Source organism: Coloeus monedula, assembly GCF_965178545.1.
Source record: "Coloeus monedula genome assembly, chromosome: 11".
In the NCBI taxonomy this organism is placed as follows: domain Eukaryota; kingdom Metazoa; phylum Chordata; class Aves; order Passeriformes; family Corvidae; genus Coloeus; species Coloeus monedula.
The window spans coordinates 6,509,338-6,532,270 of record NC_138791.1 but is presented as its reverse complement, the minus strand read 5'-3'; the positions used below and the strand labels follow the sequence as shown (position 1 = coordinate 6,532,270).

The 22,933-nt window shown below is 57.4% G+C and overlaps 1 protein-coding gene across 1 annotated transcript in view; it reads left to right on the top strand.

Moving 5' to 3' along the window:
- The window catches only part of TEX264 (testis expressed 264, ER-phagy receptor), a 39,540-nt gene extending 21,371 nt beyond the window's left edge, over nt 1-18,169 (top strand). The window contains exons 5-6 of the mRNA XM_082288665.1: nt 10,281-10,452; nt 17,327-18,169. Coding sequence (XP_082144791.1) covers nt 10,281-10,452; nt 17,327-17,640 — 486 coding nt within the window. The 3' untranslated portion in view covers nt 17,641-18,169. The remainder of the gene's footprint in view (nt 1-10,280; nt 10,453-17,326) is intronic.
- Nucleotides 18,170-22,933: the final 4,764 nt, after the last annotated feature.

Here is a 22,933-nt window from a genome sequence, read left to right as displayed (position 1 = left end):
CCCGTGGGGAAATGCCTCTTGTTCTTTTATAAACATTCAGGAATGAACTTGTCCCGGACCCTGGCTTGCTTTTGAAACATGGGGATATCTGTCCCTGGGGCAAGGGAAGAAGGAGCAGGAGGAGCAGTGAGCAAAGGTGACCAGTGGCTCAGGGGTGTCTGTCCTACAGCAGAGAGCCTGGTAGGGATCCCTGTCACGCAAGTCAAGCCTGAGCTCAGGGTTTCCCTGAGCAGGAGCTCAAACAATCTTTCTCCACTGTTGGCTGCACTTAGCTGATAGCTTGGAAGATCCTCCTGTCCTGGAAACTTGCTTTCTGACATCAGATTTGCCAACGTGCTTTATTTGAGATGTGCTTATGGATGTCGTGATCATCTTCCCTGTTCCTCCTCAGCAAACCAGGCTGAAACCCACTTGATCTTCCTCTTTGGATCTTCCTTGCCTTCCAAATGAGGCCAATAAGCCTGACAGTAAGTCCCTGTGGGTGGGAAGGGAAGGACTATTTTGTCTGGGAATCAGGCGGTTGCATCGCGGCTTTGCCCTGGGCTGCTGGTGGCTTTATCTGTGCAAGTTCAGCAAGGTTAGGTTCTTCAGCTTCCCTTTTTGGCTTTCTCAGCTGTGAAGGGATGGTGTGAGGCTGAGCTTAGCTCATCGTGAAATATATTCCATGAAGCCTGGGAACTGGGGGCGTTGCAGAAAGACAAGGTTGTTCAAGGAGGTAGGAAGGGACGGGGAGGGTATTTATTCCCCTCCTCCATTTTCCTCCTGGGGCCATTAATGTGACACATGTCCTGAGTTTGTCCTGGTGACTGACAGGCTGTGGAAGAACAACTAGAGATGCCTGCAATCCATAGAGCAAAAGGAAAGGTTGAGGTTTGGAAGGGGCAGTTCAGACCTTGGCTCAGGAGACTGAGAGCCCCCATGTGCTGTGGGCACCAGGCACTGCTGCTCCTGCTCCATTTCTGTTGCTTTGACTTCTCTGCAAGAGAATTTCATGACAGGACTCATTGTGGGTGAGGACGTGTGTGAGAAGGCTGTGAACCACGAGCTTACAGCTTGTCTGGACATTCCTGTTGCAGAAGGGCAAGTACTCAAGTGAATGGTGGCCCAAGAGAAAAAGCCATCAAGGTGGGTTGGGAATGTCCACCTGGATGAGGAGATCTCCAAGTTATCCATGGAAGATCTGTCACCACAAGTCTTGTGGCAGGGCAGAGCAGGTCACTCTAGGTTAGGACTTACTCTCCCTGTGAGCAACATGACAAAGACACAAGTTTCAAAGAGGCTCTTTTTACCTGTGTGGTGTCCCATGTAGGGTGGGAGGCTGCAGTGCAGTGGGCTGACTCGCTGAGGCAAGACAACAGGAGATGATCTTGGATGATGATCCCTTTCCTGAAAGGCCCTGCCTTGACAGGAGACAGAGAAATTGCCACAGCTGCTGCTCCTGGCAGCCTTGCCAAGGCAACAGAGCAGGCAAAGCGATTTAGCATTGTTCCAGTCATCCGTGATGGCAGAGATCATTGCATCAACCCCTTCAGCATTGTGATTAATGCTGAAGAAGCAGCCTGTGAGGGCTGGGAGGAGAGCGTTGGTCCCTGGAGATCTGCTCTCTGCAGCAGAGGCAGCCCTCTCCAGCTGTGGTCCTCCTCTCCCACAGTCTCATCTGCCTCCTTTCGTGTGCAGCTGTTGACCTGTGTGCTCCCATAGTGTGCAGTTCCTACGAACTGGGACAGGAACCCAGGACTGATTCCTCAGGAGAGGAGAGATTATGTGGATTTACACAGATTTCTTGTTTTATGATGCAAATCTGATGTTTGAGCTTTCAGAATGGTTAAAACCAAAGTCCCCTTCAGGGAACTCGTGTGGTTGTGATGGGGAAGGAGGAGAAGAAAATGGGATGTGGTGGGGTCGGGTAGGAGGCAGAGTATGAGAACATATAGTGGAGCTCTGGGAAGCTGGTGAGTACCATCTCCCCAGCTGGCTTTGCTTTTCCATGGTGGATACAAGAGCAAGGCAGAACTTGGGAGTGGAAAGCACTGACTCTTTAGGAAAATTAATCTTTTTTAATGCAAAAGTTTCCTTTACTTCTGAAACTCTCTGTTCCAGGACTAATTACTGCCAAATAACTGTAACACCAGGGGGGACCCAAGCCCCATGAATTGTGTTTGTTTGCACCATCTGCTCTTTATTCTGCAGGTGACATTCCCGTAGTTGGGGGCAGTATGATACATCCCTGGAAGCACATGGACTAATGTACCTGAGCATGTCTAGGCTGGCAGTTTTGTCAGGCTTGTCCTACGCCCATGCTGGGGGCTCTGACTGCCCCCCGCAGCTCCTTTCTGAAAGGTTTTATCTCGCTGGGACTTGCTACCTGGTTCGTATCTGAAGCTGATGGATGCTCCTTTGTGTGCTGGAGGATTTCTCTTGCAGCTCAAGTGGGTGCTGAAAGAGGAGAAAGTCCAAGAGTGTGTCTGGGCCTGCAGCGAGGAAGGGCTGGAGCTTATTCCCTTTTGCTGGAGGACAGGATGGAATCTCCATCCCAGGGAGGAGAAAAGTGTTCATGACTCTGACAGCAGCTGCCAGCCATGACCTGGGAGCCTGTGCCTGGTCCCTGCCAGCTCTCTCAGGGCGCTGGGATCTCCTGAACCCACCAACACCCCCGGGCTCATTCCTTTACCTCACAGTTTGTCCGTGCCTGGCAGCTGCCACTCCGCAGCTCCTGCCCCGGAGGAGCCACGGGAGCAGCTGGGTGATGCGGCCCGGGAAGCGCGGGCGGGCAAGGTGTAAATTGCATGGCGGGCTGCCTTCACTGAGGTGAAAATGAAAAACTCTCCCACCTATCAAGCCCGGTGTTTCACGGCTCCCACGGTCCAAACGCACTCCCACTCCCTCTCACTGCTGCGGAGAGGATCTCGGGGGTGGTTTTCTCCTGTCTGTCCTGAAGCCATGGCACTGCCACGTCAGCAGGGTGGTGTGTCCTGGTTGCAGGCAGCACGGGGGCCTGCCGTGGGAAGGGGAAGTGAGCCGAGGGCAGGCAGGGATGCTGATGACGTTGGAGGTGCTAATTGCCAGGCTCGGTATTCTGCTACCTGGAGGATTTGTTATCCTTTGGCGAGACTTTGCTTTCTGCTGCCATAGTGCTGGTGGTGCCACTCGTTTTTCCCGCTGGCTGACGGAAACAGCCTTTTCTTGATTGCAATAATATCACCTTCTGTTTCTGAAACACCTCGCACCCCAGAGGATTTGAAAGTAAAGTGCACGTGCGTGGGAGCAGTCTTACCACCTCTGAAATGTGAGTTTCTCCAGCCTGGGAAGCAGCAGCTGTTCCACAGCCCTTGGCAGCCCAGTGCTGGTGGCTGTGCCGTGTGCTGGAGCTGGCTCCGGGTGCCGTCGCCCTGGAAGGCTGGGCCTGCCTGACTTCATGTGCACCCTGCTGGAGCTGCAAGCTGAGATGTTGGGCTTTCCTTGATGCTTGAGGTATTACTGGTGTAAAGCATGTCTGCCTGCCTCTCCCTCCAGCAATTTGTCTTCCCTTCTGCCCAGCTGTCTCTTGGGCTGATGGCTCTTCCCCAGCCTCTGGCTGACTTCTGCCCCTCATTGGGCAGCTCTGGGCACCCTGGCTTCATCCCTGTCTCCCATTGTTAGGCTGTGGCTTAGCAGGGAGGACCAGAATCAGGGCTCAGTTTGGAGGGGGCCTTTAAAGGCCATGCAGTCCAGCCCCCCTGCTGTGGGCAGGGACATCTTTCACTAGAGCAGGGTGCTTAAAGCCCCATCCAGCCTGACCTTGAACACCTGGCTATGTCCAGTGATGGGACATCCAGAGCTTCTCTGGGCAGCGTGTTCCAGTGCCTAACGACCTTCAGGACAAGGTATTTGTTCCATATGTCCAATCTAACCTTCTGGCTTTTGCTTTAAAACCACTGTCCCTTGCCCTGTCACTACAAGCCCTGGTAAAGTCTCCATCTCTTATAAGCACACTTTAGGGCTCCTCAAAGCCTTCTCCTCTCCAGGCTGGATAACCCTAACTTTCTCAGCCTGTCTCCGTAGCAGAGTTGTTCCAGCCCTTGGACTGTTTCTGTGGTCTCTGGATCTACTCTGACATGTCCATGACTGTCTCATGCTGGGGACTCCACAGCTGGAGGCAATATTTCAGGTGGGGTCTTACAAGAGCAGAGCTGAGGGGCAGCATTGCCCTCAGGCTGCTGTCCATGCCACTTCTAGTGCAGCCCAGGAGATGCTTGGCCCTGGGAGGAAGGGCTGCCTTTTTTTGTTTGCTTTTATCAGCTCAGATGGGTGATTTGAAGCGGTGTTTAACCTCAAGCTGCTGTCTGAGCAAAGAGGAATGGAAACAAGGACATTCCCAGTCTGAGCCGGGGACAGAGGGGTGGCCCAGCAAGGAGTCTGTCTCGTGGCTGAACTGGGAGAATGCCGAAGGGCGCTGGGTGCTGTGCAAACTGAATTGCAAAGCCTCTGAGGACTACCTAGCGCCCGTGTTCTAAGATAAGCGGGGATGACACACCGAGCGTGGAGTGTGTGAGGAAGTGAGGAGGATGTAGCACACAGCATGCTCCCCCCAGTCCTAGCTGGTGGCTCAGTTTCAGCTTTTAATTTTAGCAACCGATTTAGGGCCGTTCAGCTCCACGCAGTTTTGTTGTTCCTTTAAAATCCCTGGGACTGAAGCGTCCGACCCCATCATTGAGAGATGGAGAGGACGGATGCCTCCAGCTGGAAGGAAGATATGGGGGAGTTGTGTTGTCTGAGCAGGCAGGAGTTGCTGGCATGTGAGGACAGGGCTGGTGGGTCGCCCGGAGGTCTTCCCGCACTGTGCCAGGTGCCAGCTGACTTGCTGGCACTACCCAGAGCAGCCCCAGGCTCTTGGCAGTGAGGCTGTGGTGATGCCCTGGCTGGCTGGGGGGATGCTGGTGAGCCCCCCCAGAGGCAGCAATCCCCAGTGATGGTCACAAGTCCCCTCTGCGTTCGCACCCTCCATCTATTCCTTCTTCAGGTGTGGCAGCATAATAAATGGAAGGGATTGACCCCAACTGCCTATGGAAAAACTCCTCATGTGGTTGGCGTTGGTCCAGCGTCACAGCAGGATGTGGATGGAGCCAGCTCCATGTGCCTGACACCCTTTGGCATCCCTGCGATGGCAGCAGCACATCCTGTCACAGTAAGAGCAGGGGTGAGCGGCAGCTGCAGGCACATTGTGCCAAACTGATGTCGAGACGATCCCTGTTAACAACCCACAGCTTCTCCTTGAGTCTGGGCCCTGCTGGCCAGACTTGGGCCACATGTCCATTGGCCCCTCTGGGAAGTTGTTCTCTCAATTGGCACTGTGCAGAGAGCAGTCGATGCTTAGGCTGGACCCTGCCCTGTTGGCTTTCCCAATGGCTCCAGCCTGTCCCAGCTTTTCGGCTGTGCCCAGTGGCAGATCCCTGGAGGGTTCATCCCTGGCTGGTGGTGGGGAGGGCAACTCAGGGCTGCCTGATTCCCCTAAGGGAGAAGAGGGTTTGCATCTATTGGGTGACCAGTTGCTTGCTCCCTGTGACTTTTCCAGGGCTGGATGGGATTTACAGGCACGTTTTTTACGTGTTGCAGGCAGATGGTGTGCTGGTAGGGATGGGTGACAGGCACAAGCAATGGCTCTGTTCCTATGGCACACAGGTGGCTGGAGTACAAAGTGGACATCTCTGCAGTGGAGCCAGGAGCTGCTGGGCAGCATGAACAGCTCAGCTTCCAGCTCTGCTCCAGCAGGAAGCTTGGTAGTGGCATGAAAAACCTCTGCCCAGCTGCTCCTACCGTGTCAGTCCTGAAGTAGGGACTCAGCAGGCTGGTGTGGCTTAACCATCACCTTGTGAGCCATGCCAGGAGGTCCCAGTAAGGAGTCAAGGGTGACAGGGAGCTTGTGGGGTGAAGTGGGGTGAGGACAGCAGCTGCCTCCGCACTGCCTTCCTGGCGACCCTAGAAGTGTTCTGGGTTCAGCTGGAGCCTGATTGCCAGCATGACCGTGCATGGTGAGGATCCAGAGAGCATCCACAAGGCTCATTTGTGGTCTCCTAACAAGGTGAATTCTTGCAGCAGTGGGAGATGAAGCAGATCCACTTGGTGACATTTGAATTCCTGAGTAGATGAACCTGACAGAGTGGCAAAGCCAGTCCCTGCAGCATCCCAGCTCACCTTCTGCTTCCCAGCAGGTGCTGAGGGCCATGGTGAGGGACATGAGCCCCCTGCCACCTCCTTCTGCCTTTGCACAATTCTGCTGGGATTTTAATGACTGCAGGTTATGTCTCAGACACTTTGTCATGTCCTCTGTAGCCCTGGGACTGCTCTTGTGCTCACCCAGGAAAGTGGGGGCATCTTCCTCCTGGGAGGCTGTGCCCAAGCCATATCATGGACAGACATTGTGACCTTATGGACAAGTAGGGAGAGGGGAATTTGTGCTGACAAGTAGGTGGCATCTCCTGCTGCTGGGGAAGGTCTCCCGAAATGCTGGTTGTTGCATAATCCTGTTGTCCTTTCTGATGCACAAGGCTAGGGGATGCTCCATTCCTCTCTAGGATGAGAGCAACCTGGAGGAAATCCTGCAGTCACTACGTGGTGGTAGGGGATTTGGAACCCGAGGTTAAAGACTGGGCGAGGTGCTGTTCCATCTGGGAAAGAGGAGTGCAAGAGTCTTCCCTTACATAATGCCTTGCTCCCGAGAAGGTGGTGAGAAGCAGCCCACCACGTTCCTCAGATGGGCTGAGAAGGAGTTGGCTTCATGGGAAGCAGTGGGTCTAATGTAGCAGGAGTATGCTGGAGCTGCTGTTCCTGTCGGGACTGAACTTGGGGACTCTGGATGCATTTGTGTGTCTCGATGGGCTGTGTGGATTATGTGCAATGAATCCCCTGTTTCAGGTGCCCAGAGGAGGCTCCTGGATAGAAATCAGCCCTGCACGCTGCGCTGCTGCCCCCATGTTTGCTGGCCATAGGAAGGGAGAGCTCCTGGCGGAGGCTGAGGAGGGAGGTGGCACTGCACGACCTTGCAAAGGGACGAGTCCCCTTCCCTGCCCCACTTACTGGTCCTGTTGTCACAGCCAGCAGCCTGACACTGACAGTGTCCCACTGTTCACCTCTCGCTGAGCTCCTCCGCCTGTGTGAGACTGCATTGGATTTGACTGGAGGGCTCTGCCTTGCACACTCCACGTTCCCCTTGCTGCTCCATCTGTTGGCTTGGCGGCACAGCCAGCCAGGGGCTCCCTCCTCAGTGGCAGTGCAGCACTGCCTGTTGAGTCTCTCTGTTGTTTTGCCATGTTGTTGAGCCTTTGCTTATTTGCTCTCTTCCCACGCCTTTGCCTTTGGACTCCGCTCTCCAGTCTCTCTGGGTTGTTTCTTTTCATTGCAGTGTTCCTCTCCACTGGGATAATCCCAAATTCACTGTGTCACCAGCCTCTTGGTTGCTTTTTGCTGCACTATTCTTGCCTGGCCTCTGCTTGCTTCCTAATCTGCTTTGGTATGATCACAGTGCTGATCTCCCACCTCCTTTGGATGATCCCCTTATCCATTTCTGTTGTCATGGCTCCCCACCTCATTGCCTCTGCCCATTTCTCAAGCTTTATGCAGCCTCATCCCTTTGTCCCAGGCTGGATGGGACAGCATTCCCAGTTGCAACCTCCTTGCTCCTTCTTGGGGATATTGTCCTGTCCTGAGCTCACCTGCCAGTGCTGAGCTCTGCAGCAGCCCTGCCAGAGGCTGGGTGTCTCTGGGAAGAAGCGCAGAAGCAGAGGCCAGCTCACAAGCCTGACTTCCAGCTTATTTGTATAGACATAAATTAGCACCCCCGGGTTCTGGTTTCCCTCCATTTCATCTTGGGAAAAGCCCTGGATGAATTGAGAAGAAATCAAGTACTGTAGCTGTCCCTAATGAGGGTATTGACAGTGAGTGTCCAGCTACTTCAGCGTGGTCCCACTGACCTGGTGCCCAGCCATGGGCTTTGGCTGCTGGACACCTAGGCACTTCTGGCTTCAGGGACACAGAGCTGCTTCCCACCCTGGCAGGGTGGAACATCCTTGTCTCTCTTACAGGATAATCTTGACTGTGAAGCAGCATTTGGCTCAAGAGCCAGTCCTGCTCTTCACTCAGGTGTGCATTTTTATTCCTTAAAAAGACAAGATTCCCACATTTTGTATGGGTGAAGGGGGTGTTGTTTGTGTTTTGGGGATGTCACTACTATGTCTGTGTAATTGGAAGTTGTAGCAGCCTAGAGTAGATTGTAGGGAGAGGGCACGTCCCAGATCCACTCTTTTGGAACCTCAGGATGGGCTTTGGAAAGTCAGCTTGGGATGTCTTGGAGACCAGACTGGAGCCCTGAGGATTTAGACTGGTCGGAGACCTCACAGGAAGTTAATGAAGGTCTCTTTGCTCTAAGATCCTTTGAGTTGTCCTTGTCTGCATGAAGTGGTGGAGGGCCAGCTGGATTTATCCAAAAAAACCCTGCAAATCCTGGAGATACCCATCTCTGCTGTGTGTTGCAGTAACCTAAAATAACGAGCCGAGCTGGAGGTTGGCGGATGGGCTGGTGGTTGGTAGAGCAAGGGGCAGAGTGGCGGGGCGGGCTCCTGTCTGCGTTGTTGCTGAAAAAGCAGGAGTGATATGAGCCGCCTCTGCTCTGCTGCTAAAAACATCCCAGCTTGTTTTTATTTAATACAGTTTTGATCTGCAGGCCTCAGTGTTTCACCTGCCTGCGAGTGGGAACTCCAAACTCCAAGCGCCTCGGAAGCCCGCCTGCGTCCCTGCGTGTCCCTGCAGCACTGGGATAGGGAATGTGGTTCCTCCTCGGCTGGAAGAGGGACTGCTGAAAGCCAGGCTGGAAGGAATTGGGATGGGATAGGTGAAGCTTCTGCTGGGGTCATGTCTCTGCAAACTGGGCCTCTGCATTGCCAGATGCTGCAAGTTTTCCCGGGAAAATGGACCCAAAAACTGCTCATGTGGGATTTCTGCCTGTATTTCTTGTGCAGCATCCTGGCAGCTTGGAGGTGGCTCTCCAGGTGGTCCAACTGCCAGGGGAGTGGGTCACTGTTGGCTCACGTCTGTTGTGGATCCTGCCTGGTGCAAGCATTTGTCTGGGAAATAAATGATTCTTAAATCACGTTAGTCCATCTCCAGGGCAGAAGGGGGTCAGGTTTTGTAAGGTCATGATTGATGTGTCCTTAGAGCTCAATCTTGGTGTGGGGCCAGCTCTGGCTACAGAGAGCCCCAGAAGGATGGGGACCCTGCTGGAGAATGTGCAAACAAGCCACAACAGCAGGCCATGACAGAGGAGAATAGCTGAGGCAGGGAGGAAGATCACTGGGTTAGGGAAGAAGAAGAGGATAATCAGGGCAAGAAGGAGGAAGAGAATAGCTGGGGCAGGGAGGAGGAGGAGAAGAAGGAGGAGGAGGAGAAGGAGGAAGATAATCAAGGTGGTTGCAGGGTTAAATAAAAGCTGTCAGTGATTTGCAAAGGGGAAAGAAAGAAAAAGAAAACCCGCTGAAGAGACACTCTCCTTTCTCACCCGGCTTGTAATCAGCCGCCCCCTCTGCCAACGAGCAGCTGGCAGGCGGGCGGGTGAGGAGGGGGTGGCAAGAGGGGTCCAGCTGCTCCTCGGCCCGGCCTCGGCACCGTGAGAGTCCCCACAGCCCCGGCTCAGCGTGGGCTGCACGGCCCGGGGGACATGCCCCTGTCCTGGGTCCCTGACAGGCTGGGGGTCTGAGGTCTTGAAGAGCACTGCCAGGGGGAGGTGGGGTGAGGAAAAGGAGGAGAGTGGGACTTGTCTGAAATGCCAGGGATGCATCTCCCACTCCCCTTGCCCTCACGTTCTGAAAGGAGCTGCTTGAGCTGTCGGCTCTGGATTATATTAATTATCAGAGAAGTGCTACGCCTGCTCGTGGGGCCGTGCTGCCAGGAGGAACCAGAGATCTGGCAGGTCTGTGTGAAGCAGCTGCCTGGGTCCCCAAAACCCCTCACTCCAGCCCGAAATGAGCACATCAAAACCACGGCTGAGCTGGGGGGGTATTCAGCATCTCCTCCTGGAGCCAACTGGCTGCTTACCCCCAGGGCCAAACCTGCCTGCCCTGGAATGTGGGGCTGGTGCGGCAGGGAAAGCAGCACAGTGATTTTTGGGACCCTCTGCTCTTCACTAGGCCTCCATGCCTGTGGGCAAAGAGGGCCAGTCTGACCTGGCCAGGTGGGAAGGTCAATGTGGTGGGGGGCTGCTGGGACGGGGGGCGAGGGCACATCCCTGCCCATGGCTACTTTGTGTCTTGCAGGAGAGGAAGCTGTGTGCCCACCCCCGGATCGAAATCTACAAGCAGGACCGCATCTACTTCGTGTGTCCCCTCGCCCGCCAAGGGGACTTCTACGTGCCTGAAATGAAAGAACTGGAGAGGAAGAGCAGGGCTGCTGCAGCTGTGGCCGAGGATGCCCAGACAGACATCACAGGTATCCGTGGCTTGTGCACAGGCTCCATCTTGGATTGGCATCAGCCCTCACAGAAGTGGGGTCCTGGTGTCCCCAGTCCTGCTGCCTGAGCAGACAGAGACTGGCCTGTGCCCACCTGGTGCCCAGCCACTGAGTCTCAGCACACCTCTTCCTCTCGCCCTGGGCTGATCCCCAAGGGTCTTGTCCCTGAGATGCCATGCCATGCCTCAGGGAGCACCCAGGAACCCTTGCAGTTTTGGTACAAGGGCCAAGCTGCCACTGAGCCACTGGCCCACTGTTGTCAGTGCAGAGCTGGATCTCACAGCTTTTAGTTGCAGCTGGGTTTGTTTTTCTCTTTGTCATATACATCTTCCTTGATCTCATCTTCATCTGTTACATACTGGGATTGCAAAGAGCTTAAATACCAGGTTGCTGTAGCTGGTGGTGGAGTTGCCTGAGAGCATCTGCTCAGCAAGATTTGTTGGAGCCTGAATGTATTCATACAGGAAGGGACCACAATGGCTGTAGGCGCAGAACAGCAGTGCTATAGTAACCCAAAATGCTAGTTGCCTTCACCAGCCCACATGCTCCCATGCCTGCGAGATGTGGGAGCTGGCTATCCAAACATTCCTGGGCACTGGACAGCACATCCGAGCCAGCTGCTGGCAGGGGCAACTGCCTCCCCCTGCCCCACAGGTTGCCCACGCTTGTGTAATGGGCATGAAAAAACCATGAGGGCTGTGCTCGCCTCCTGGGCAGTCGGGTCATTTGCTTTAACACATCTTCAGGTTTGGGTCGCTTTAATTCTTAATCGCATAAAAGCAAGCCTGGGAATTGCTTTCTGGGAGCTCTGTCCATTTAGCACTGCAGTGAAGAGTCTAATTGGAGCTGTTTCCCAGCACTTCCAGGTCCCGTGTTTGCACGGTGCTCACTCAGCTCTTCTCCTCTCTGTCTGCCTTGTGTCAGGGTGGCTGCTGGGGGCACCAGCCCGGCTTGGCCAGAGGTGCCCCAAAGCCCCCTCGCTCTGACATCTTCCTGTGGTCGCCCCTTGGTTTTGGAGAGGGATGGCAGGATCCATGGAAGCAAAAGCAGTTTGGGGTGGTGTCTTCAGTAGCTCCAAGTGTGTGCTCCTTTCTGCCCTGCTCAGGGGGTGCATGATCCCGCAGCACAGCCAGGGATGCTTGGAGCAGCCACTGCCCTGTGCCCGAGCTGTCTTGGTGCTTTCCCTGGGACGCCCCTGCCAGCATGCCTGCAGTGGGGGACTCCCCTGCCCTGCTGGAAGAAGGGCTAGGAAGGTCTTCCCAGTTTTAGAAAGCGAATGACGTTGGGCTTTCTCACCCTGGGCCGGGCTCCCCTGCAACAGCTCTGGGCCAGCTCCTCCACCACCCCTCCCCTTCCAGGCACGTAGATGAGCTTTTGTCAGCACAATCTGATGCAGTGCCATCTGCTGAGTCTGCATAAACCCGACTTAAAATAATAATAACTGTGAGGTTGGCCCTGCCTGCGAGACTAAAGAGTTGGGCTTGGATGTTGCACTGTGATTGTCACTGCTGGGCACAGTGGCAGAACCACATCTGATGGGGTGTCACATCCTTGCTCTGGCTGTTGGAGCGGGCTGAGGATGTGGCAAGCCTCTGGGTGGCTTGTGCAGCTCCTGCCTGAGGGCTTTGGTGGTCCCAAGAAGATTCCACCTTATGGAATGAGACTGGTCCTCCGTTCCCAATGATTTTGTGTGCTGGGATCTGTGCAATCATCTTTGAGTTGGAGAAAGAGAAACCTCTTTTCCCGTCTTTTTTATTCTTCTTCCCTAGGCAGTCCCTCAAGAAGCAAGCTCCAGTTAGTCACAGCCCCTTCAATGGGCATGATGGACATGAGATCTTGATGACCCAGGAGATCCCAGGATGTCTGTGACAGTTTTCAAGCTTTCCTCTGCTGACTGGAGGATGGGCACAGCAATGTCCCCATCTGTCTGTCAGCGTGATCCCCCCTCAACCCCAGTTGCATGGATTTGGGTTATTTCTTGATCCTTCTCAGCTTTGAGGGGATGTTTCAAGTGGTCCTGCCCTGATGGAGGTTCAGACAGTGCTCCTGGGAGAGTGGGGAGGGTGGTGGTCCCTGATGGTGGTTGTCAGCTCCTCCACCTGTGCCTGAGCTGCACAAATCCAGGTGTAGGGCTTTGATACTCTGTTGCCTCAATGGGTGAGTGGACTGGGAAGGTGCTGAGCCCCATTTCCTCTCCCAAAGGCAGCTGAGGATGCTCTGTGTACAGAAGGTTTGGGGTGTCAGTCCTGATGTGGCAGCAGAAGAAGCCCCCTCTTCCCCCCTCCCAAAATACTGAAATAAGAGCATAGAGTGTGATTTCAGAGCGGGCATCGTGTTGAGTTAACGCTCTGTGTGAACACAGCACTGGTTGATCACAGCTCATGAAACTCCCCACCAGCAGCTGGATTATGCTTTCCTTGAATTAAAGACTTGAGAAGTTCCAAGTGGAAGGTGTTGCCATTTCTCCTCACCTGTCGTTGGGGCTGGTGCCAGACAGTACCGAGCGACTTGGAAGTGTAAGAAAAGCTTGGATTTGTTTTCTCGAGCCTCCTGACCTTGGAGCACATCTCTCCATTTAGGCTGTCATCTGCTGTCCTTGCTCCTGAGCTCACCCTGTGAAGTGCTGGGTGCCTGTGGCTGCGAGCGAAGCCAGTGGCCACAAAGGCTGTGGGACATGCTCCAGGGTCTCTGCCTTCTGCTGCAGCTCTGCTGAGGATGGACACACTCAACACACAAGGAAGGGGCCGCGGGCTGTGGCTGCCTCTGCACCAATTCCATCCCTTCTTTGCCATCATCAGGGTCATGGGAAAGACAGGAAGCATTTTAGGAAGGCGACTGATGGGTCTCCAGGGGACCAGTGTCAATCACAATTAGTTGTTTTGTACTTAATTGTTTTCTGGGGCTTTGGCATCGGCGCGGCGCTCAGCGGGCCCTCGCTCCCGGCCCCCTCCCGGCAGCGCGCTCTGCAGCGTGACCCCGCTGCTGCACGTGGAAGGTGAAAGCAAACAAAAGCAGCCTCGCTGGATTGAACACAGATGGTTCCCGAGCACGTGGCTCTGCCCAGAATCTCAGGTGCTCATTTTCCTGCAGCAGAGTCTGTCCCACAGCATTCAGGTACAACTGATGGCACCACGCGCTGAGCCCCAGTGCCACAGAGGGGCAGCCTTCCTGGTGTGTTCTGCCTCATCTATGCTTGCTTCCATCCTCCAAACAGCCCTGCCTGTTCCTGCCTGCCTCTACATCCTGGGAAGGGCCTCAGCCCCTCTCCTGGTGGCTTGTGTGTGAGCTTCAGCAATGACAGAGGAGCTGTGCCCCCTGGCAGCACACTGTATTTAGAGGTGATGAATATTTGATGGAACAAGGGGAAGGAAAGGGCCCAGGAGCACCAGGAGTGGAGCTCTGCTGAGGCATCAGTGTGAGCGATGCAGGAGGAGAGCCCGCCCTAATTCTGGATTTGGGAATGCCAGTACCTGGTATGGCACAGGGCTGAACTGTCTGGGGGAGCCAGCTCCCCACCACTGGCAGTGTGGGGTCAGTGGTTCCCATTGCACCCATCCCTGGCTGGTCTCTTGGAGCTGACTGCTTGATATCCCTTCTTCCTAGGAGGCCCTGGCCTTTGGGGGACTCCTCAGCACCCTGGCATGGCTTCACCCCCGACTGTGCCTCTGTTTCCCGGATGAAAACTTCTGGGTTCCATGTTCCTACTGAGTGAAGGTGCAGTGGGATGGCTGTACTGTCCTTGGGGAAGCAAGGTCAAGGGGGAGTTTCAACAGGATGGCTGCTACCTCGGTATGTTCCAGAGGAAAAAGCCACGCTGGATCAGGGTGTTAGACTGGTTCCTGGTGTAAGGACCAGCCTTGGGAAGGTGGATGCAAGGAATGGGCAGTGGTTCATGGGTGTGTGGGGAAGGATGGACAAGTGAGTGTAACAGCTGCTGGAAGGCTGTGCCTGGGAGATGAGAACTGAATCCCTGCTTGCCCTCCCACGGGGCTTTGGTCGTCCTCTTGGAGCCCCTTGCACTGCCTTCCTGGCCTCCTTGGGCTGTGTTAGGACAGCCACATTCCCCTGTCAGAGCTGAGCATGCAGGGTCCCTGGCAGCAGCAGCTCTGCCCACCCCAGACATTTATCCTGGCCAGGCTGAGTGGCCATGCCAGAGCCAGCCTTTGGCTGTGCAGAGGAGAGAGAGGCTGCTGAAATGGACAAATTTGCCAGCTGAGGCTGCTCGAACATGATCAGAGGTGACAGAGCAGTGACAAAGTGCCAGGCTGAAGGGAAACAGGACTCAATTTATTGTTGCCCTTGGAGCAAGGGAGAGGAAGGTGGCTATGAGAGTGAGGACAGCAGTGCTTTCCCGCAGTGGTGGCTTGGAGCAGCGTGTAGGTCAGCTTCATCCCCGTCTTCTTCTTCCTTAGCTGCTGGTCCTCTCCTCAGGAGCTTCTTTGCTTTGTGTCATGGAGTTACATGACAGCTTCGGAGCTGAAACGTTCCCTGGCATGTCAGGGGAGGGGTGCCTGAGCAGGCAGGGCACTGCTTGGGGGGCTTGGTGTCATTCCTGTCCCCTCAGGTCTTAGAGGGACGCAAGATGACCATGTGTGATATGAGCTGTCATAAAGCCATGGTGGGAACGTCTCCATGTCACCTCAGGCCACCAATTTGGCCAAATGAGATTATTTCTTGTTTTGAGATCACCACTAAAGACTTTGCAAACCCTAAGTTGTCTTCAAGGCTCAGGGTCTGCACGCTCCCCTTCATCCCCCACAGCTCTCCATCTTCCCAGAGGCTCCTTGCTGACCCACTGCCCTGCTGAGCTCCTGTCAGGTGGGACAGCATCTCCCACCTTTCTGCTGCCCACTCAGTGGCTGCTGTCCCCTTCCGCGAGCGCCTCACTGCAGCGTGCAGAACATCCTTTTTAACTTAGAGTAAATGTAGTTTCCATGTCGAGGTGCTCCTTGATGCTGCAGCAAAGGCACTGCGTGTTAGTGGGCAGTGGTTCTTTCCTCCTTTCCATGGGAGGGGTCACCTGGCATCGCCTGGGGAGCGGCCGAGGGCTCAGCTCGTGCCAGCTGCTAAAAGGGTTGCCAAGATGAGAGGGTGGAGGCTCAGGTTCCTTTCCAGGATGAAGCCAATATGCCACCCAGGTGGGATGAAGCAGTGGGTGCAGCGTGTCTGTGGATCTTTTCTGGCTACTCCTCATCCTGCTACCACTGCTCGGTCCTCTCGGAACAGCCGTCACTCAGCCGGCAGGACCGTGGGATGATGCTGCTCAGGAGGCAGAGGACTGCCATTTACAAGCAGTTCTGCTGGCAGCTGCCCAGGCTGGGAAGAAAAACAGCACAGAGAAAAAGGATTTAAGGATGTTTGGAAGGAAAGTTCCCTCATTGGTGAGTCTCCTTCAGGAGATCAGTGGCTGGCACACAGCTGGATGAGAGCAAGCAGCCCAGCCTTGGGCACCCTGGCTGCAGGAGCTGTAGGAGGCTGGAAATGCCTGTGGAAGCCCAAGGCAGTCCCTTGCCAGCAGCTGAGGATGGAGCTGCACCAGCAGGAAACGGTGTGGAGGAGAGGGCTCTCCTCTCCCATCCAGGATGGTGATGACCACAGGGAGGCTCCCATCTCGAAGGCTGTCACTTTCCAGCCCTGTTGGTGGCAAGCCCCAGTCGTCCAGGAGTGCTGCTGCTGAGTGGGGCTCCTCCTGGTTTCCCTCCTGGTGTGGGGAATGATCCTCAGCAGGGGCATCCAGCCCAGCACGGGTGGAGCTGCTGGGAAATGACAGAGCCTGGCACTCACTTCCCACTGATACAAGGCAGGCTGGGAGAAGATGGAGCGGGGAGGGCTGGGATGGAAGAGCCTGCCCATTGTTTGCTGACGTATTGTAATTAACAATGTGGAGCTGTGATGTCATAATTAACCACGTGGATCTGTGATGTCATAATTAACAATGATTAATGTATAACAGGAGGGTTTTGTCTCCTGGCTGGTTGCTCTGGCAACAGCACTGAGCTGCTGGTCTCAGTCTGACACGTTCCTCTCCTTGTCGACTCGTTAATTGTGTTGTCGATTGAGCTAATGAGGCAGGGATCTGAGGAGGGGCAGGTGGGCCAAGGGGTCCACTTGGGCAGCCATGGGCAGCCTCTGGGGGCTTGGTCATGAAATGGGATGTGGCTGGCAGCCAGGCCATGTGGAGAAGCACAGAGTGAACTGGGAAGGCTCCCCCTATCCTCTGGGACCCCGAGACCTCTCTGCTGCTGCCCTGCCTGTCTTCACACTGCTGCCAGAGCTGCTGGCTATGGGGGAGCCACAGAAGGAGCAGGAGCAGACTGTCAGGTGCTGAAGGCACCAGGATGCCCTGGCATGAGGCTGGGCATACACATCTGCCTCTGACAGAAGCGCATGTGAGGATTTGCCCTTGTGTCATCATCCCCTTGGGTGCTTCAACAATGCTGCAGCTCCACATCACCCTCACAGCACAGTGTCCTTCCTGCTCTTTGTCTCATTCCTGGTGCCATGCCAGAGACAGGCATGCATTCTCCCTAAGGAGGGGCTTGCCAGGTCCTTGGTGTGTGCACAGAGAGCAGCTGTGGGGGCAGGGTGCAGCCAGGAGGTCAGAGCATGGCTGGAAGCTGGTGGTTGTTTGTGCTGACTTGGGGGTTCCTGATTTCAGGGAGCAGTTTGAGCTCAGCTCATTGTTGGCCTGGTCACGTGTCAAAGACATAGGAAGTGACAAGAGGTAGGAGCTGGTCTCCACTGTGGCCTGATAGCTCTGAGACTTCTGGTGGCTTCGAAGGCTGTGGCACCCTATCCCCATTGCCTCCTTCTTCCCACAGCATTCACTCCTTCCCCTTTTCTCTCCTCCCAGGGGTCGACACCATGAGTGAGACGAGCTCCATCAGCATGGAGGCCACAACTGACAGCAGAGACACCTCGGTGGCCACCTCCATCCTGCTGCCCTTCCCAGCAAGCCGTGGCCGGGAGGAGGCGGACAACCGCAGCGAGCACAGCTACAGCGAGTCGGGAGCCAGCGGCTCCTCCTTCGAGGAGCTGGACCTGGAGGTCGCCGGGGACGGGGAGGGAGCCCCGGGCCTGCTGCCTGATGTGGGCTACACGGGCAACCAGGAGGTCACAGACAAGTGGACCAAGGAGCCCATTGCTGCTGAGAGAGGAGAGGAGTGAAGAGAGACCTGGCTGCCTCACCTCCCACCGGGGTCTGAGTTATTGGGAACCAGTTGCTTTTCCCACCTCCTTCCTCTCCAGCCAAGAGATTTTGGTCGCTGATTCCCCTCGGGACCTGCTCTCCCTCTTTGCAGAAAGGGTGTTTGACTGTTTTTGGGGGTGCTGGGAGGTGGGGGGGATTTCTGTGGTGCTTGGTGGCGCAGGGTAGGTGCAGGCTGGAGGGGCAGTGAAATGCATTTGCCATTTGTGTGTGTCCAGGCACGTCACAGATTCCTTTCAGGTGTCCCGGGATGGTGGTGGATGTCAGAGATGTCCCCTCTGGTCTCTGCTGGTGCCCCTCTCGCCCACAGCTTCTCTCTGCTGCACCACCATGTTTTCTAGCACCAAAGAGCTGTGAGTTGGGTCGGTTGGGTTTGTTCCTCTCTTCTCTTCCCCTTGCTGAACAATGGAAACATCCTCTGTAAATGTGGTCCTCCTGGCACTGCCACAGGTGCTTTGGGGTCTGTAATAAAGTGGATGCTTTTCCTCAGTGGTGGCTGGTGCGTTGCTGACTTGTCCTTTGGCCGGCTGCACTGTCCTGCCCCAGGGTGGGGAGTGGGCTGTGGATGGGAGCTGTCCCCACAGCCCTCGACTGAGCTCAGGGGCTCCACATCCCTGCTGCTCAGGCTATCTCCTGGCCTGGGCAGCCCAGCAGGGCACGGGGTCTGTCCCCAGCTTGTGCAAGCTGCGGGGGAAGTGGGGAAGGAAGGGTCCCGGCTGCCGTGCTGAGCTGGGCAGAGCTGGAGGGAGGTGGCATCCCTGCTCCTCCTGGGAACCTGTGGAGAGTAAAACCAGTATAAAGCCAGGTCCTTGGGCTGCTGCTGGGCCTCCTCCTGTAGCAGGGGACACCAGCCTGCTTGCACTGTGCCTTCCTGACATCCCATCTGTCCATCCTGCTGCTGTGGAATGCAGGCAGGGAGGGCTGCCTATGCTGGTCCCAGTTCCCTGTGTCTCAGCTTGGGACAAGGGAGCAGCCTGGACATCATGGCCATGGTGCCACAGGGCAATGCCAGGTGCCAAAGCACCTGCTGAGTGTCCTTGGTGCCTCCAGGAGCCCAGGGGTTGTTTCCTGGTGGTCAAATGTGGCAGCCCAAAACTGGGACTTGGGGCGGGGGTTCCAGGGGCAGGAGAGGTCTGAGTGTCTTTTCGTGGTGGAAATGTGTCCTCCCTGGCTTGGAAAGGTCATGATTAGTCCTCAGCCAGTGATTGACACGAGATTGTTCATAAATATTTTGTGCTCTGAGTGATAAAATATTAAACTCCTCCAGCCCACATGGAAAAATATTGCTCTTCCCGGTGTTTATCTTTGTTGCTGGTTATTACAAAACTGCCAAGCCCCCTGAAATATTTATGCTTGGCTGAGGCTCCCGGGGGCTTGGAGCCAGGCAGCGGATCCTGACGGTGCTTGTCCCCTAACCCCATGGAAGTTGGGGACCAGGGGGCTTTGCCATCATTCTCCTGCCGTCCACAGCGCTGGAGCAGCAGCCGGGACGATGCAGCCAGTGCCGAGCTGTGTGTGAGCCAGCACCCCTCTGCTGGGGGGAAGCGGGACCACGGCTGTGCCAGCATCCCTTGGCACAAGACATCTCCAGTCCTCCTCAGCCGTGTCCACCCCGGCCCGCGGTGATAAGGTCCCCCAGCCCAGGCACCCTCCTCTCCCCAGTGCCCCACTCTGTCTGTGCCAACAATCTTGAAAGGAGATGGGCAGGGGGGGTCTGGGGTCCTGCTGCTCAGGACTCCTGGGGGGACCTTGCCACGGACGTTCCGAGTTATCCCTCCCCAAGCCAGGACTGCCGGGGAGGAAGGGAGCCCAGCAGAGTGAGTCTGACTCACTGCAGTGCCCTTAACCCTCAGCCTGCAAGTGCAGCAGCTGGCAGGGGGGAAACTGAGGCACGCGGTGGTGAGGTGGTTACTCAGGGCAGTGCCCCAGAAGCACCCCTGTCCCCTGTGTTATCCCCTGTCCCGTTCCTGTCTCTGAGTGACGGAGCTCTGGGGATGCAGTGCCGTGGGATCCTGGGCAGCCGAATGGCTCTAGAAAGAGTTTGGGCAAGTGGTGGAGATCTGGAACGTAACCCTACCAGTGCCTCCGTTTTTGGATGGTCCAAAGCCTTCCACAGCTTGGTGCTTGGGCTGCTGGTGAGTGCCGGGGGCTGCGTGGAATGCAGATGGGCAGTGGGGTAATGCTGGGCTCCTGGACTCCTCCCAAGGACCTGGGGAGTGGGGAGCAGGCCAGGCAAGGGGGGAACAAACCCTGGGGCACCAGTTTGTGGCTGTGGAGCTTGAGCTGGGGCTGGGACCCCTCTCACTGGGCTGGGAATGAGCTGGGGCCAGGGGAGCAGGTGCTGAGCTGTGCCCTGCCAGTTCTGCCACGGTGCAGAGCAGGTCCTGCCTGCTCTGGCTGCGTCCTGCCCCTGCCCAGCCTGGATCTGACCATGCCTTGCTTGTGTCCTGCCTTGCCTGGCCACGTCCTGCTTACATCCTGCCAATGCTCGGGCTCAGTCTGGCCATCCCTTCCCTGGGTCTGGCTGTGTCTTGCCTGTTTTCTGCCTTCTCTGTCATGTCCTGCCCGTTCCTGCCTTTCCTGCCCATGTCCTGCCCGTTCCCTGCCTGCACCTGGCCATCTGCCCCCGGCTTTGCCCCAGCCCCAGCGGCGCCCTGCCCGGCTCAGCGCGGGGCAGTCGGGGCGGCCCCAGGGGTGCCGCTGCCCACCGGGCCGTGCCGGACCGGGGCCGGACCGGGGCGGGGGCCGGGGCCGGGCCGGGCGGGGGGCGGAGCGGCTCCGCTCTGCTGGGGCTGGCGGAGTGTCAGAGGCGGCGGCGGGAGGCGGTGGCAGCCGCAGCTCCGAGGCAGCCGCGGCACCGGCACCGGCTCCCGGCACAGTCCGCCGGGCCCAGGTAAGGGCTGCGGTCCCACCCCGGCGCTCCCATCGCCGTGACCTCGGTTCGCGCCGTGCCCCGGCGGCGCTTCCCTTGTCCCCCGAGCCCCGGCGCCGGCGGTGGAGCGGCACGGAGACCGGCGATCCCCCGCAGCCGTCGGGGCCGCGCCACGGCGGGGCTCGGCGACCAGTGCCCCGTGCCGGGGCTCCTGGAGCTGCGGGACGAGAGCAGAGTACGCGCACGGGTACCGGCACCGGCACGGGCACCGGAGGCGCCGGGGATGCGGGCGGTCAGGGTGGCACCGGGGCCGCTCTCGCCGCTCCCCCTTGCCCGGCTCAGGACGCGGGGCTCCGGGAGAACGGCTTGGGGGGTCCTCGTCCCCCCGGTGTCCCGGCAGCCCCGAGCCCCGCAGTGGGCACTCAGCGGGACCCGCCTCCGCAGCCCCCAGCCGGGGCTGCCCGCCGGCACCGGGGCAGGGAAGCGGGGTCACCGCCCGGCCCGGCAGGGACAGACCCCCGCCCCTGCTGTTCCCCCGGGTCTCCCGTCAGGCTGCCCGGGCCGGGGAGAGCCGGGGCTTTGACGGGGGCTCTGGGTGTGCCGGGGCAGCCGGATCTCGGGGCGCGTTCGGGACGGGATGTGGGGCGGCCGCGGCGGCGGGGGAGCGCCCCGGGGAGGCTCCTCGGCAGCGCGAGGCACCGGGGCTGGCAGCCCTTGTGCAGGGGAGAGGTGGGGGCTCCTGGCAGAGCTCGGTGGCGGTGGGACCTCTGAGACCTCCGCGGGAGGTGACACTGCCCCTGCGCCCCCGCAGCACTGCCGCTCTCGCACACGCCCCAGGTGTCACACACCCCCGGGGTGCTGGTGCCGGAGGGGTCAGGGCTCCTGGCAGGGCGTGGGAAGTGCTCAGGGCACCGAGGAGACACGACCCCTTCTCACCCACCCCACTCACGATGCGCCCGGGAGGAGAGGCTGCCCGCAGCTGGCGGGAGCTTCCTGCCGTACCGTGGCCGTCGGGCTGGACTTGGCTCTGCCCTACGCGGTGTTCCACTTCCCCAAATGTTCTCCAGGGGTTTCCGCGGGCTGTCATCCCCCCGACTACGCCAGTCGAACTGAGCAGCTGCGGGAATGGAGGCAGCCCTGCTCACTGTCCATCGCGGCTCGCGGCCGGGTGGGTGATGGTTTGCCCTTCAGAGGAGCTTGGCCTGAAGGTGCCTTTCATCTGTGGGTCCTGTCAGCCGCCCTAAAAGAGCTGAACCGCATGGACTCGGGTTCCCAGTGCCACCGGACCCCCGTGCCAGGCTCAGCCTGCTGCTGATGGGCTCCATCAATAATCCATGTGCCTGTGGCCTCTTTCCTGCTTGGGGAAACCCCGGGGTCTCTTAGAAGCATTGATTCCTGAAATAAGGCAGGGACCCTTCCCTCTCTCATCTCCAAATTCCTTCACACTGTGGGGTCAGGTAGGAGATGCCCTGAGACAGGTGGGGACTCAGCAGCAGCAGACAGCACCTGAGGACAGGCACTTAGGGGCATGGAGGAAGAGGAGGAGATCAGCATGTGTCACCCTACCCACCCCACCCCATCGTGCTCTGTGCCACACTGCTGCCCGCATCCCCCTGGGCATCACTGCCAGCTCCAGCTGCTTGCTGGAGGGCTCCTCCAGCACAGTCATCAGGAGCTGGAGCTGTCTGGGAGCAGCATGGGGACATCAAGGTGTCCTCTCCTGCTCAGGGACAGTAGCCTCAGTACTGGCTGCAGGGAACTGCAGGGGGGCCAGCACTCTCTGGCATCCCCCTCCCACCCACGAGCACTGCTGGGCTGTGGAAGAGCCACGGTCCTGCCACAGCATCTGCAGTTTCCTGCTCCAGAGCAGCCTGAGGCTTCTGAACTGCTAAGGGGTCTCCTTCTCCCATGGCCCCTGAAATGCCAGCCCCGTGGGATTTCAGCAGTCAGCTTCAAATGGGAAACAAATCTCTCCCGTGATTTGGGAAAAGACAACCAATCTCGGAGGGGACTGCATCTTCTGCCAAAACAAGGCCTGCCTGCTGCAAAAGCCTTTGATTCCCCCGCGCCTCCTTGCTTTCTGCAGAGGGAGTCAGCAAACCTGGCTCTTACTTTTACTGAAATCTCTGAATTTAGTATACAGGGAAGGAAGGGGCGGTGGTGAGAGAACAGACTCTGAAGCACCGCGACTGCCAGAGCCCTGTGCGTTGCTGCATGAGGGCGAAGCCAGTGGCGAGTCCCTGCTCCAGCCCCGGTGCCACGGACAGCCCTGGGGGCAGCAGCAGGGTGGGTGGGCTCCATGGCTACGGGATGGGGGTTTAAATGTTGTGGGCACTGGGTGCTGTGGGCACGGTGGGCTCGTGGCTGGCTGCTTTTGGCAG